The 17,081-nt window shown below is 39.9% G+C and overlaps 1 protein-coding gene across 2 annotated transcripts in view; it reads left to right on the forward strand.

Annotated features, from left to right (window-relative positions):
• Nucleotides 1-635: 635 nt before the first annotated feature.
• The window catches only part of kcnip1a (Kv channel interacting protein 1 a), a 49,923-nt gene continuing 33,477 nt past the window's right edge, over nucleotides 636-17,081 (forward strand). Inside the window, exons 1-2 of one of the 2 annotated variants that reach the window (XM_088293426.1) lie at nucleotides 636-947; nucleotides 3,540-3,657. In XM_088293426.1, the coding sequence (XP_088149552.1) occupies nucleotides 3,570-3,657 (88 nt within the window). In that variant the 5' untranslated portion in view covers nucleotides 636-947; nucleotides 3,540-3,569. Of the gene's footprint in view, nucleotides 948-3,530; nucleotides 3,658-17,081 lie in introns of those variants that run through there. The other variant, XM_088293427.1, reaches the window with a different exon arrangement.

Raw genomic sequence — 17,081 nt, forward strand, 5'->3', positions numbered from 1 at the left:
AAGAATGTTATGAGATTATTTTTTCCTTCTCTCATCACATGGCCGCCTCTCTTTATGTCTTCTTCTTTTAGACGACCCATCGCTCTCTCGCTCTCTCTCTCTCTCTCTCTCTCTCTCTCTCTCTCAATCTCACTCTCTCTCTCTCTCTCTCGCTATCTCTCTCAAGTTATGTGCCACTTTCTCCTGGATGAGTATTCTGGTAAAGGTCAACAGCATGCAAGCTGTTGCGAGATGCGCCAAATGTGTGCAGATGCATTGACTGGCATCCTCACTTCAGGACGTTGTAGTATTGATGAGCTGACATGAGGGCCAAATCAATCAATGGGATCAAGGGGTAAAAAGAACTCTGCCGTTAAATATGGTAGAGTAAAAAGCTTTTAGTTGAGCACTTTGGATTTGAGGTGAGTGTATTTGAGTGTTAACATTTTTTGTGTGATTTTACTTCAGTTTTTACCAACAATATATATTTTGCAGCATAGCTATTTCTGTTACGGTTTGGTGTAAAATGCAGGTGAGTAGAGGACCCAAGAGCAAGCAGAGTCAGAGGTGGCGTTAAGAAAGGATTTATTTCACAGATGAGGAAGTTAAGAGGGTGGGTGGAGTCTGTGACGCAATCCAAGATCTGGGGAGTGAAGGCTGCAGTGAAACTGGGCTTGGGTGAACAGACTGTAATCTTCAAAGAGGCACACAAGAAGAACAAAAACATAGGTTAACACCCCGATGGGAGAAGACAGAGCAGAACAATTTCATTCATCACAAGTCTGAGCCAAACTTGGATAGTCTGGCACTGAGCTTTTATTAGGGCGTTGATGAGGCTGACAAGCTGCAGATGCGCAGGGGCCGGCACCTGAAACTGCAAGGGTGTTAGACTTTAATGACATTCATATCTACAGTGACAGGTCACTGCAACGCACTGATACAGAGAAGATAAAATCACAGTTGAGAAGGTGAGACTTTGATTGGGAATTAAGTTGTCATGGGCCAGAGTCGTGTAATGCTACGAAATGCACAGGTGGCGGGGATTCTCACACTTAATTGTTGTCTTAATCCACAATTCACAGAAAACAGGATAGATGGGGAAGTCACTCACTCAATTTGTTGTTTTTGAAGCAGAATCCCAAACAGCCATGGGGATGGGCAAACAAACAAAGGCAGAACACGTGGTAGGGGGAGGAAGTCGGAGGGGACTCAAAGTGCAATGTTGTATCATTTTACATAGGTGACTGATGTAAAGGTACTGTAAATATTCCACTAATGTAAAAATTCTAGTAATAATGCAGTGGAATATAACAATCAAATGTCACTGGTGTCGCGTATTGATTGGCTGGAATTACTGCCCTGTGCTGTCAACTTGGGCTAAATCCATAGCAAGCAATGTGCACACACACACTGGACTCTAAAAGTAGAAGAAGAAAGTCGTCGTTTCACTCTATTGATTCGATACGATATAATTATTTTTTCACACATTAGGAACAATATATGCCAGCGAGTATAGTTATATGACCTGTCTGTATGTGTTTCTTCAGCCTTTATTTGTGAATATCCATTATTTTAAAGTATATCACTTCCAGAAGTGAGAGAGTTGTAAGAGTTTTACATTCTCTGTTAAGGTAGCGGTGTTAGGGAACAAAGTGAAAACAAGGTAGGTATGTGTTGAACATTTGGACATTATATAGCTCATTATTATTACCCTCCCTGGAACATGGGGAAGTGCCTATGAAAAAAACTGTTTTCTTTTTACAAAAAAGCAATAAATTATGAATCGATCAAAATATACCGATCCAACAAATCCATTATTTATTCAATTGAAAACTAGGAAATGATCTGGTTGTGTATAAAATAGCACAAATGATCTAAAAAGGACATAATGAACTGCTCTGCCACTATAATCAGATGTTCGAAATTAGAGAAAGTTGCTATAATTTGAGGGGGACAAGTCTGTTAAAAAATACAAGAACAAATATTAATCAAAGGTGTGTGTGAATCACTTGTGTTCAAAAACATGTTTAAAAGTCAAGTACAAAACCCCCCGATATAAATCAACTATAAGTAAGTAAAGCCTGAATCCTGTAATTCCTTTCATGTGTTAGATTGAGTGTAAAGTAAATGAAATATTCATTCACGAGTATTATAGTATAACGAAATGTGCCTGAGTATGTACTTATGTACTGCATGCATGTAGGCAAATGTATGCACAAATTTAATTGCAATATCATAGATATAAGTAGTTTATACATTGACCTTTTTCTTGTTGGGATATATTACATAAATTATCTATTGTATTAATTTGAAAAAAGTAAAAATACACAAAGAACAGGTGGTAGGTCTAGATAAGGTGTTTACTTTTTCCTACTCCCTTTTGAACATGTAAACTGCTCATGATGAATATTTGTCTTCCCTTTTCAAATATTTCACTTCCAACTAAATTAATTTCTGTTATCTGTTTATATGTTCAATCAATCAATCAATTTAATTATGCAATGTGTACAGTTATTTTAGTCGTGTATTTCGTTTTGCCGAAAACTTCACCTCGAGTGTCAGTATGCAATCCCAGGCAGTACAGAACAGGCTTGCTACTGCAAGCAACGTAGGTGCATTACTGACTCTTGGTTCTCACCTGTTTTCTAGTTTTGATCATGTAACGTTCGCAAGGCATTTTGACGTCAGTTTTCAGTCAACAGCATGTAGTATACAGGACAAAATGGCGGCCCCTTGACATGGCTTAGAAACACAAGACTTTCCTGCTTAATTCATATTTCCCAAACACAATATTTACCAATATTTAGACTAAAGCTCAACAACTGTGTGTTGATAAAATTCAACTTGTTAACATCTAACTCTTCACTGGTACTACTAGGAGGGTCCATGTCAACAGGTGCACTTGCATAAAGCCGTAGAGGAAAAAAAACATTAGTAGTAAGACGCAGTCATTCTACTTGTGCACTAAGCTGTCATACAAAGCATAAAACGTATACTCGTACACGGACCTTAAATTGGTTATCTGGAATATTGAAAACAAATGGCTTTCCATGGGACTCGGCTTGCTTTGTATTGTGTGGAGCTGTCCATTTCCACCTGTGCTGAAAGTAGATAATTGCCTTCTTGCTATAAAGGGGGAAGGCAGCAGAAGGAGAAAAAATGTTTGTGTGTTTTGATACATTTTATGACTTTACCCTGAAGCAGACTGACTTAAAGATCATGACGAAAGTACCTCCAAATTGTATTATTGTAGCTGCTCTTATGTCTCTATGGAACACTCTTATTTTACATGCAACGTTTCTTGATCGCTTATGCTTTCTTTCTCAGTGCTGACATCCAGTCTCTCTAATGTGATCACGTTCATGCAAGAGGAGGAGGAGGGGGGGGAGGAGGCAGGAAAACAGAGGAGGATCAGTCCTGTTTTTTAATTTTATTTTTTACTTCCATCCAGAAGTGCGATAGGACTCATACTGAGAAGAGCACTCTTCTCTTTACGTTCTTCATCCCCTACAATAAGTTGCTTTCCATTTACGACGGCTACTTTTACTACTTTCCTACAGCAAGTGGAGGCTGGTTCTGCTCTGATCAGCATGGCTGGATGTGCCAAGCGCTGCAAACGGGCTGTTGTCAAGTTTGTTTTGTCTCTTCACAAACTGCTCACGGGAACCCTTATTAAAGGTAAGTCCTTAAATATGTTTTTCTAAGGCAATATATAATGACTTGTACACAGTTTCAGTCAGTGAAAGATGTTAAATGTGGCTTGGTTGCATGGCGTCACATCACTGAGCTATTTGAAAGCTGGAGTGCAATCCTTTTATCATCTTTCATGCACACCAAATGTAACGTGTATCTTTTTTTGCGCTCGCCTTCATCCTCCTCTTGTGTGCAGCTGACCTCCTTCTTTTCTCCTCTGTACGTTGTTCGGGGATGAAAGCGGCCAACTAATAGAGGAGCAGAGATAAAGTTGATATAGGGCACATTTGTGATGAATGTGTGTAATAAAAAAGGAGCCACACACACTAGATGCTGAGGAAGAAGGGGGGTGTTATTCATTAGTTGTTGTTGCTTGCGCATTTGTACATGTGTGTTTGTGTACATATGTGTGTGTGGGTGTGTGTGTGCGTGTAGTTAACAGGGGTCTTTCTTTTATCGCATTGTGGAGCTTTTATTGTGGAATGCAGGAAATTACACACAAAAAGAGCTGCCTCGAGGCACTCACACACTTGCACACACTCTCACTGTATTGAGCCACTGGACACTGTGTGTGGGGATGGGGAACGTCAAAGATGACACGCATGCATACACGTGCACATTCTGTATACGCACATGCGGTATTTCAACAACATGCAGTACTGAGAACAGACTTAGACACACATTTTTTTAGACGTGCAGTTTCTCTTAAGATTGCTCGTCAACTGCTCCTTTCAAGCATGCATGGATGCATACAGTGGATATAAAAAATCTACTCCCTGGTTCAAATGGCAGGTTTTCGTGATGGAACAAAATTAAACCAGAGCAAATAATTTCAAAACTTTGATCTGGTGTCTTAGTCAAGGATGAGAGAATTCTGAACTGTTACAGTAGCAGTTAAAACCTTCAGGTTGTGCAAGAAAGAAAAATATAATACAAAAGCCTGCTAGAAATGCTGAACTGTTGGCCGGCGTTGTGTTGACTCCAATGTCACATTAGTTTCAAAATTATTATTGTGGGTTTGCACACTTATGCAATCACAATACCTCTGTTGTTTATTGTCAGTTCCCTTTTCAAAAAGATTGGCATAGCTGGTTAAACCTGGTGGAAAAGGTTTTGTCATGATTTATGTTGTTCTTCCTCTTTATTATTATTTATTTTTAGTACCTCAGTAGTAGGTAGTCATTGGCAACACACTAAAAGCCAACCGAAAGACTCGGCATGTGGTACTCGTACCTACAACTCGGTTTCCATGGCAATAACGGCAGAAAACTAACGCAGCAGAGGAAGGACAGGGAGAGGCGGCAGGAATAAGCCTGACAGACGAGCACTAAGGAAGTTGTTTGATTTCAATATTAAACATCTGATAAATACCAGATGGGCTGTATCTATAACGCAACACAATATGTAGAACGTTTAACGTACTATTAAGGTAAGGGAACGTCTGACCCCGAATTCGCTATAAAAATAATATATACCACAGGTAAGTAATTTATATAGAAATGTTTTTTTTTTCCATGAACGACAGTTCAAATTTCAAATTTGCTGACTGCTAAACTGAGAAACTTTCAGCGTTGAGTTTCCACTGTATTAAGATATGACAGCAATTTATTTTATCTTAGTTTTAATCACAATAACACTTGGCATCTAATCCATTTTTTTAATGGCTGCTGTGAAGGGATGCTACTTTTAATGGCAGTGTTCCAGGGCTTTACTGTTACCATTCAGATGTAAAATTAAATCGTCCATCCAGGGAGTGAGGGCATAGGAATTGGTAAATATTGTCCCATCAGTCAGAGTCAACCTCTTAAAGTAACATGTAGGGTTGTGGACAGTGAGTTTACTTACACAGTCACTCAAATGTTATAAATGTAATGGGCTAGCCGGCATTTTCACACAAGCGCGCTACTTGTTCTTGCTTCCAGCTAAGCCGTCGCATTTACAAACTGTGAAGGTGTCTTATCTAGAATGACAAATGGCTAACAGAGCTTTACAAAGACTGGGAGGCAGCGCCGGGCAAATTACACAATTTGTGAAGTACTTGTGGATGTTTAGGCTAATGTGTCTGCTTGCACTGTTGTTCGAACTTTCGCAAAAGCTGGCATCAGTTCTGAGGGGTCGCATATGGCAGCGAGACACTCTCTGGCAATGACGAGAGGGAATCTGGCATACTTAACATTTCAGTACTTCAATAAAATACAACCTAACTCAGTTTTGCTTCTGTTGCCTTTTAATAACATGCTAGTGTATGTTTTAGCATGCATGCATTCTATCCAATAAAACGGTGTGCCATATGTATGTGTTGAATACAGAAATAAGACCTGTAACTTTCAATACAGTGCGCCTTGTGGTTGTGAAAATAGTGTTTCTATGTGTTTGTCACTATGAGAGATAGTTTTACTCTTGAAATGGCATTGGCTTGAAAGTGGCTTTGGGTTGTCAAGGGTGGAGAAACTCAAATTATTTAAATTATATGCACTGTTACATCACAGTACAGCAAAATTCAGAATGGCTCGCTCACAGACTCGTTTTTTCAATGGGCACATAATTTGACAAGATAAACTTGATTGTTTAATTTCACATTGATTAACTATTTGTATACAAACAATTCAAAAGTTAGTTTTCCCACTATATGTCGCCTTTTAGCTGATTTCCATTTCGTTATCCATCTATTAATCTTTCCCTAGTTGCTGAGTGTGATAAAACGCTGAGCTGGTTCCATTGTCTTCTCACAAGGCCCCCAAGCAGTTGGTTGATGATCAGAGCAATGCTGATCTCTGCTGGATGCTTTCAGAACATGCAGTTAACAGAAAAATCACAGCATTCTTTCCTGTGCTTCCATTAATTCATAATAACAGCTCCAAAAGTGACGGTCCCAGTCAAACATACTCCCATTCTTTGTTTGGACACATAAAAAAGCTATTTAAGTGCAGTTTATTCACTCTTGCAATAAACACAGATGTTTTATTTCATGCTGATCTTTAGGGAATATGGGCATTCATGGGGAAAATCATTTAAAAAAAAAAAAAAATTAAATTCTGTAATATGCACTTCCAGCTGTTTAGCAGCTAGGGGGCTCTGTTACTTTACTTGTGCTTCATCTATTGTATGCATCGAATAGGGATTAGTATTAGCCGGGGATATTTAGCCATTTGAGACCCGGTCATGTGGTCCACCATGGGGGATGGCGCCTCACCAGGGCTTAGAAGTCTGTGTAGTCCCAGTTAAGCCCTCCAGCATTTGATATATTTATAAATGATCTCAGCACACCTATGTATTGGTCAAGCCTCACTTTGACCCAAGAGAGAAACAAATTCTGGATCCGTTCCACCGGAGTACTGCAACCAATTTTAATATTAATGTTTAGCATCAAATTCAAAGCATCACGTGTCACTCTCCATGTCATCTTTTCAGCATTCTTCTCATTTCTTTGTATTCTTCTTTCCTTCACATCTTCTCTGCTCCACTGGCACATCTACTACAACACATTTTTTATTTTTTTTTGCTACCCGCTTTCTGAGTCTGTAACTGTAAGAATGATTATAGAATAGGCATTTTCATGTTTTTAAGCTTGTGACTGAAACGATAATAATCGCTTTAAAAAAATAATAAATCATGAGTTTTAATAAGAAATTTTCCGGTCCCTGAAAATCTCGGGGCCTAGGTAATTGTCCACCCGTGGTTATTAAAAGCAGGCTATTATACATATTCCCTTTATAATATTCAATTTACCCTTATTTTTATTACCGTGACCTATTTTTCTCCTTGGTCAGAGTACCCATGAAGTAAATTTCTCCAACTAGTTTGTCTTCTTACAAATGTGACCTCTACTTCCCCTCAAATTCATTCGGTTCCAGAGACAACCTCCACTACATTAATTGCCTAACCCTGTTTTTTTTTTTGTTTTTTTTTTAAAGAGCAGAGAAGGCCAAATTGCCAGAAAATGCCCTAATGCAGCAGACACGATTTGAGCTCACTTTGTAGCATTGAGGATTTTTTTTCTTTAACTCTGCTGGTTTTGTCAAGCTGCAGGCACTGATTAAACCTAATCCTCATCACCACACACTCGTCTTTTTACTGTCTGTCACAGTCCTCGTTTCTCTCCCCAAAAACTTTTCTGTCCTGAGTGTGCCAATTTATAGACTGCCTGTGCTTCTATCTGAGAAAACTCTGGGTCCTCCCCTGCGGCTGTTATCACTCGACACACATTTTTGCATAGAAATGCATTAAATATATATCACCTAAATTTGACTTCTTTTTTTTCTTTAGCTGGCTTCAGAACATCCTTGAAAATATTTGGTCATTAATTCTCTCTCTCGCTCTCTCTGTCTGTCCCTGTGTCTGTCTGTCTCTCTCTCTGTTCAGAGACATCTTGCCAACACATTTTCATTGCGATGCACCTGTGTTGCATAATAGTACAGGTGGCAAAAGTCTGACCCAACTAAAGCACTGGTTTGAGAGGCACGGAGAAACCTGAGAGGAGGAGTTTGTGTGAGAGGTGGTCGAAAGAACAAAGAACAGTAGTATCTGATAAAATCAGAGCTACTGTGATGGACCATGTTCTTATGTTATGTGTATTTGAGGGAGGCCAGACAAAGTGTACAACCAAACATATTACATATGCCGAATCCACTGTAATAATTTATTTAAAAAAGAATGTACACGTGCTAAATGCACATGTGACTTGTTTTTCAACATTTACTTCTACAGCTTCATTTCCTGAGCGTTATTTTTTTTCTTTGTAGTGTTTACTGACTACTGGCAGAGTTTTAAATTTTGATTGACTTGCCACATGGTTTGACAACATAGCACACTTTTCAGCACAGATTGAAGTTTCTTTTTGCTTGTTTGTGAATGAAGCATGAAATTTGGGTTTTTTGTTCAGTTTAGAGAAAAGGAAATCAGCATCCGAGACGTGTCTTAGCAATCGAGAAAAAACTAACTATTGATTAAAGCGAAACACTTTTGTTATCAGAGGTGACCAGGTTAACCTCCTGTTGTTTTATTTCCCTCAGCCTCCTTTCCAGATTGCTGTTTAAGAATGAATGTGTGTTTTGACCTATTGAAAGCTCGTGATGGACAATGACAGAATAGCGGGCAGCAGTGTCGACTTGAGGGTCTACCCCACAAGACGTGCGTCTCATAAGTGGCACATGAAATATTCATCAGTGTCTACCTCCCTCAGATACTGTCTTCGGCCCCCTCCCCTCCGGTCCTGTGGGACTGAATTGCACTTTTCATATTCCACCAAGGAGGGAAAATGTGATGGATGTGGCTAAACGAGCTGGCGGAGGCAAACCAAGACAAATGACATTTGTGTTTTCTCTTCTTTTTAAATCTTTTTACTCTCTACTAAAATATTTTTTGTTATCTGCATATATATCTTCGATGAACAAGCAACGACACAAGCAAACTACTAGTTGGAATTTTGGTGTTAATAGTAGGACCAGGGAGGTTACTAGTGCATGACACATGCCTTCTAATTGGGCCTAGTAGTATTTTCTTTGCGACGCACAAAAGTTTACTAGCAAGATTCGATTGCATATTAGTGGTACTAAACTGGCACTTTTAGTGGAAAAACATTATTAGGCATGCTACTAGTGCTTATTTATGTTACTATTGTACTGAGTGCATTGTCTTACTAGTGAGGACAAAGTGTACTAGTTCATGGACCTTAAAATGGATATGAAGAAAATGTACCAAGTGCCCAAATGGCTTCTTTATTCTCTCTTGTGAGACAATTGAGTACAGTAGTAAAACGACGAGGGTGCTTTAGTAGAACAACTCTTTTTGCTAGTAATGTTTCTTCCACTACTGCCTACACCTACTTTTTGACCCGTTCTCACACTAGTAGGTAAACTTTAACATAATAAAAGGGCAACAATGTTATTAGTGGGCATTTTGATGTGACTAGTTGGCTCCAGGAAGCTTCTATTGTATAACACAGGCCTATTAGTTGGGCCTAGTAGTCTTACTAGTGCAGCATAGGAATTTACTGATAAATAAAAATAAAGGTTTAATTGCCAATAGATGTCCAAAAGTGGCACTATTAGTGAAAAAAAAACATGACTAATAAGACAGTCATTCTTCGATTGTGCGCCTAATTTGTTTTTCCAGTACACTTAACCGTCCTACTGGTGGGTGCAAAGAGTGTACCAGTTCATGGAGTTTAAGATGGATATCAAGGATTTGGAATAAATGCTGAAACGGCTTCTCGTCCATGCAATGATTATCAGCTCCATCAGCGCCACCAGTCAATGGAGGTGTTTGTATGCGCTCCACGGAGCACAACACAATACTTCACCTGGAAGGATAATGACTTTGTGTCACCTTAACTAAATTGTGCATTTGTAGAAACAAACAGCGAGAATAACACAACCGCGGTGATGCGGTGTGTAAATCAGTTAGACCAGGAGAGAAAATGGAGCGTAAATATTGAAGACCTGTTGCAACAGGTTGAACATTTTGTTGTTGTTGTTTGTACTCCAAGTGATGTGAAGCTCTCTGTAAGATGACCTTAAATCCCCTTGCAAACACAATCTTTTATGCGGATACTCGTGAAGCTGAGTTTTTTTTTTCTTTTTCCATTTCCCTGACAGGCGGCATAAAGTATGTGGAAGGTTAATCTGTGCACAGATTCATTCCGGGACAAAGAGACAGCAGCTGTAGCCTTGATGCGACAAATGGGGCCTTGTTTGAGACGGGGTCCTCATTCAATTTAATAATGTTGTAACCCGTTTCAAGGCTGCTTGTATGCCACTATTTCAGTTGATCACTGTCAGGGATTGGCACTATTATCCTTGATTGGCCTTTTTTTACCCTAGTAATTCCAACAATAACGTTCTGTTGCACTTGTCCTCGTTCGGGTCATGGCTGATCTGGAGTCTCACCTAGCTGACAAATATAAATATTGACAAACAACTCTGCACTCCCACAGAAAAGGTAGAAATGCGGGAGGGAGCCAGAGTACCCAGAGAAAATCCACACAACCACGGTGAGAACATAGAAACTCCAAACAAGAAGACTCAAGCGGACATTCAAATACTGCACCTGAGAAATGTGAGGCTGCCTTGCTAAGCATACCGTTATTATAAAAACAAATGATTATGACTTCTAATTCTGTTCATCAAAAGCCGGAAACAAAATCCACTTTGCCATTGTATTTATATTTGCACATTGATTGTGGCCTCGCTCCTCAGAGCTTGTGCAGGAGTCATGAGATGGATTCTTTGCAAGAAGACTTGGCAATGTCTCAGAGTCACCTTCTTCCTGAGTCGTGTCGAGATCACTGAGCTCGCCCCCTCCTTGTAGCCCCCCCACCCCCGTCACCGAATCAATCCGTTGGTTCTGATGACTCACACGACACAGCAGATCCTTGTTCTTGTCTCTGCATGTTCTCCATCTTCATCTCCTTCCTTTTATCTTCCTCCTCCAATCCTCCCCACTCATTTCCCGCCTTCAATGTGCACCCCACCCCTCCTGTGTCTCATCCCATCATCACTCTCCTCACCTCGATGTGCTCGTCAATATGAGTGATTACATCCCACCTTCGTCTGATTTGGAGCGGGCAGCGACACAGCAGACACATTTATTATTCACTGCCTCCTCTCCGCATTTCCCCCTCTAGTCATTCACATTCCAGACTCTCCCATTTTCTGTTATCATTCATTCATTAATTCATTCATTCACCCGGCCAGGCAGCCTCGCTCAATTCCGTTAAAAGGTCTGTTGTGTAACGGTTAATAAATGATGAGAAAAAGGTCATCCACTCAGTCAACGTGCTGAATGATGTGCACGCAAAGCTTGCAAGAAGAACAAAAAGGACCTGTTGCTGTCATCGAGTAGATGTCCCGTACATAAAACATTTGACATAATCAACTTTTTTTATTTAGGTTTATTGTATTGTAAGATGAACAAAATGATTGATAACAAACAGGTGAACTATTGTATGATGAAAAGTTTGTAGAAAAGAATTTTACTGAAGGTATGGTATTTGAACATCATCACTGGACTTATGTACATTTTCTGGTACGTGTACTTTTCTTGAAAGACATTTCCCGTTAAAAAAAATCTGTACTGTTTCCTTCTTACTTTGTGAAAATAGACTTCTACTTTTTCAACCATCGTGGATGAAGATGCGATTTAGAACCCTTGTTGAGAGTTTGATTGAAACGTTGACCATAATGACGCAACAGATTTAGAGAAGCAAGAATTTCCCCTTCTGTGGCCTTACTTAAGAGGACTGTTGGATGTTAACTCCAAGAATGGAATGCGTTGTTTCTTTTGCCAGCGGAAGAAGAAGCAGTTTATGGCATGCAAGCATTTTCTTGTTTCGTTATTTTTCTGTTGCTTCAGCACATTTTTGATGACCATCGGCTGGCTATTTTTGTTCAACTCTCCAAGGCTTATTCATACCACTCACATTGCTCACAAAGTGAAATTATTATCTAAAACATTTACGTTATCACTTTGACCACTTGGAAATTGAGTCTAAAGCAGTGAGTTGTGGAATAAATTTACAAACTCTGTGCAGAGAAGTGTTTGTGCTTTTAGTTTTCAAAAGTCTTTCAGTGGTTTTGCGATAGTTAGTAATTGGGTTGGCTACAATAATCACTATTAGAGTTTAAGCATTCAGAAAAAAAACTAATTTGGAAAAAAAAACAGGTTGTTCACAGGGATGTCATTAAAACTGTTGGAACACTTTGTGATCGCAGAAAAGCTTGTTTTTCCCCTTTCTCAGCATGAGCATTGTATAAGTGAATAAAATTTGTGAATTATTTCTGTCGAGAGACCCAAGTTATCAAAACAGGTACCTTATTTAATTGACAGTAAAAACTCACTTTTATTTCAGTGGAAGAGTTAACCTCCTTTCCTATTCCGTGGATGACTCAGTTAACTGCCACAGAATGTAAAAGTAATTACAACATTTCATTTGTTTGTCTGCGCTGGTGAATAGCATGAAATTATTGATTCAACATGAGAAAATGAAAGTGTTTTTTCTTTCTAAACCAAATGTGATCTCTCGCTCACCCCAATGAAATGTTTTGAATGATGCCGAGGCCATCAGAGCCTTTCATTGAACTTTTATGAAATTATACTGTTATCTCAGTGCTGCACAACACTTTATTTGATGGCCTCCAAAAGACAATTTAACCGCAATATGCATTTAACCTTCATTCTTGTGATAGAAGATGGATTCGTGTTACATCATCTCGCAAATTTTGAAAGAAAGCATACAGTATACACAAGTTAAACACATGAAGTTTGGATAATGAAATGATTATGCTCCAAAAATGGACAGACATTAAAAAATGAAAAACCTGCAGGTAGGCACACCTGGAAAAAGACACATCTCAAATACGATTGCAAGCATTTTTAGAAAATTTGTAGTGAAGCACAGTTTCACTCAATCCAACAATTACCACGTAATCACATTGAACGTTACACACGAACAAAATAACACTCGTGTAAATGTATTTTCATGTGGTTTTCAAACATAAAGCACTCTTGTGAAAGTGTAACCAAAACTCACGTGAAAGCAAAATCAATAACATAAATTCAGTCATGATCTGCCTTTGTTGATTTGGTTTTGATTTGATCCCCCCTATTGTGTCGCTTTTGTCTGTTTGTCTGTCTCGTTTGGTAATTGGGTCCACCTGTGTTTGTCATCCCGGCCGCTTGTGTTACCCAATCAGCTCCCTCCAACCCGTTGTGTCTTGTCCAGGCGTTCCTCGTTATCTCGTCAGTTTGTTCGTTGATTTTAATACTGGTTCAAAAATAATCTTTAGATATTCATTGTAAAGATGATCAAAAATATATAGGTTATAATATATAGGTTATAGAATTACTCGTTGTTGACAAGTTCAGACAGTTTGATTCCAAAATAACATATTAGCTTTTTTTAATCAAATGTTTTCTTCCAAGGGCCGCATGTTGAAAAACAGGTGCCAAGGGGCCACATTTTTTTGTTGTAAATATACCATAAACTGAAAAAAAAACAGCTGGGTCACCAAGCAAAACATCATCTTTGTTGCCACCCAGTGTAGAAAGTAGTAAATTATGCTGAGGTCAGATTAAAAAAAAAAGGATGGCCGTAATTTCGACACCCCTTATTTATACCATCAATGGATTTTTGACCCTGCCATCAAAAGAATCGCTTGGAACCGGAATCGTTCAAATCAATGTGCCACAACAAGCTCGTACTGTCAGTTGTGCAGGCGAGGCTACACTGTGTCAAAAACAACTGTTGGTGATTGTGCTGTAAATGTTTTGGGGCCAACAAAATCCTCAGGCCAGCCCTGCCTGTAAATATACCGTTATTGAGCGCAAGGTAGTTGTAGTCCAAGTGTATTTTGTGTCAGAGCAAGTTGTGTGTTGAGCTTAATCCACACAACTTTCTTGATAGTTTGGCAGGACTGGACTTGATTCGGCTGATTTTTGCCACAGTAATTTGGAACTTGCTTGAATAACGAAGGCGAGACTTATGTCTTGGAAGTATGTGATTACACCTCTTGGCGTATATGTGGAGGGCATGAGAGGCGTGGGTTGTGTTAGTTAATCTTCACTGACACTCAGAGGACACATAGTGTGTATATCCCCAGTGAATTTTTCAACAGTGTAAAATAAATGATATGAAATGTGACAGTAAGAAGGAACCAAGGGCTTTAATCGATTCGGGTAAAAGGGATCAGCCTGCAATGACTATTACACACGTTTTCCTTCTCTCAATTCTTAAGCTTTTATGAGGAATTGAATCTGTGTGTTTGTCTTTCTGTCAGAGTGGACTTGTGCACAGTCAAAAAGTGAATACAAATAAGAAATGTGTGTTGGGATTTTTCTCATTTGCATGTAGATGGTCAGCCTCAGCTGCAACCGATAGCTTCTCATATACCTCTCCGTGACGTTATGGTTCTATTACAGGCCTTGATGACCCCTACCTGAATTGCTTTTTTAACAACAGCCATGCGATTGATAATGTGATTGAAGTTGATAGTGGCTGTATGTTCAATGTGTGGCTGCATTAGTTTTTCTTTCTTTCTCGGATATATTTCATATTCATTGCAGACTAGGGATTGCATTTTGAAATTAGGGCGACTATACTGTTTCTTTCTGTGTATAGAGCTGATTTCAGAATCATTTCCTGACCTGTCTGCATCTCTGACTTCCTTTTCCTGTTATCAGCCCCTAGTGGCTACCGCTTCACAAACTTTGCCCGTGACCTGCAAATATGAAGTGACAAAAAAAAAAAAAAAGTCCACTATTCAACTAATCCCCAGTGCAATTTCATTTCATCTGGAATAATTCTATTGGAACAATATAATTTGTAACCAGCTGCCACTGATACAGTGCAAAAGTGTGAATATGACCATATGTGGAACAAAAATGTTAGGCGGGCAAATGCACGTCCCTGCCAAGGCTGTTCGTTAACACCACGAAATGCAATTTGGAGAAAATAGTTGTAGAGGTTGATGAACCAAGGGAACAAAATCCTGCAAAACAACCACATCAGTCATAGTGTAAAGTCCACCAAAGTTGGCTTATTGCCTCACTTGCATGAGATTTTACTGTGACGATGTGTGGTCAGGTGTAAAATACTTGTCGGGCAGTTTCACTCCTTTCAACAGCAAAGAAATTGTTGATTGGGAAACAGCACATCGCTGACCTGGCATCCGAGTGAAATTATCCTTGCTTTGACACCATCTCCAAAGGTGTGATATTGACAGAATAGCTTGCTTCCACATTTCATGTCAGTGCAGAACAACCTCATAAAAAAAAAAAACCCTCAATTTACTTCAGGTCAATCCACCTTGACAGTAATCTCGAAGCAGGCAAGCATTTGTCTGCAGTGATTGAAACCGTGACCCTCTGCTTCCAAAGCCCAAGTCCTTCCAGATGAGCTGTTGCCTTCTGCAATTCATAATCGTGTCACTCCATCGCCTTATTATCTCCACTTTTGGCACACCGTGTGAATCCTTACACGTGCGTCCCGTTTTTTTCATTATTTTTTATTTTTTTATTTCCCTCACTCAGAACAAGTCCTCCATGTCTCAGTCTGTGCAACAGTGTGCAATGCTTCGTTCTACACCAGACGGAGCGCAATAGGAGGGAGAAACGCCGACGAGGAGGGGAAGATACATAAAGAGGCGCTGAGGAATTGATGATGAGTGACAGAGAGAGAGGGAAAGCGCGGGAGAGGGGCATGTAAAAGAGGCGGCTTCACTCACAGCATAGACAAAGGTAGCTTCAGAGTGCATGTGTGAAACCCCTCCCGTCCCCCCGGTATCATTGACGCTCTTACTCACACAAACTCTCATCCGCACACATGCACAGAGCCCGGAGCGGAAGATGCGAGGCTGTGTGGGTGCGAGGAGGCGGCATGAGAAGTGATAGCTGTACTTGCACACATGCAGCTGGCTAATGGACTAACTTAATTACAGCTCACCCATCCACTGTAGACACACGCCTTGATTACCGGCGGCCAGACACACGCGCGCGCACGCACACACACTGTGAGTAACTGTCATCATGGGTCTTGTGATGGGAACCTTCTCCATGCAGTCCAAGCAAGTCAGCTACCACAGAGGTAAGATTTGATTGGAAGATTTCAATTATCCACTGAGTTTGTGTTTGTTCTATACATGCCTGGTCGTGTGTTTGTTGTTGTGTGTTTTTTTATTTGCTCATGCATATTGTACATGCGGTGCATTATGGCGACTGCCTTTGATTTGCAGTGGTAAATTTGGTCATTCATTATTGGTTTATGACAAAGCCCTCACGGGACCATCTGTCCTCTGTTTGAACTGTGGATTTGGGAGAGTCCGCTTGTGTGTTTTAATGTCTGTGTGAGAAATGGAAGAGCCGTGCCATTGGGCATGTCTATAAAAGGTGATAGTATTTACCTCCGTCTGCTCTCCAAGCCAACCTGTTTCCTGTCGCTCCTGCTCCTGTTTGACAAAGGAAAACTGGCAGAGGCTCATGAAACATTTCAATGCTGTGACTTCATACTATGGAAATGAGAAAATATTTGCAGAGCGATGCATACTCTTGAAACGAAGCAGTTTTAGTTGCTGTGCCGTGAATGCGCACGTGATCTGCTGGCATTTGGCCACATTCCGCCTCTCATCTGTTGACCCGGTACCTTATGTTTGTCACTTGGCAGTTCATGTTTCATCAAGCGTATCCGGAAATGCAGTGTAGGAACATGCCAGTGTGACAGGCTGTGAATGTCACGGAAGTCCCTTATGAGATTTCCTTTCATGTGATCCATATTTACTGTGCTGTCTATGAAATGGTGGCAGACCACAAACAGTGTGAGACGGAAAGAGGGGGAAAAAAATACTTTTATGGACCTTATAAACGCTAGAGTGAAATAGAGGCGTATATAGCTTCCTGCGTGGGTTGTTTATTTTAAT

Source organism: Idiotropiscis lumnitzeri, chromosome 4 (assembly GCF_059441095.1).
Source record: "Idiotropiscis lumnitzeri isolate Australia: NSW breed Sydney's pygmy pipehorse chromosome 4, RoL_Ilum_1.0, whole genome shotgun sequence".
NCBI lineage: Eukaryota > Metazoa > Chordata > Actinopteri > Syngnathiformes > Syngnathidae > Idiotropiscis > Idiotropiscis lumnitzeri.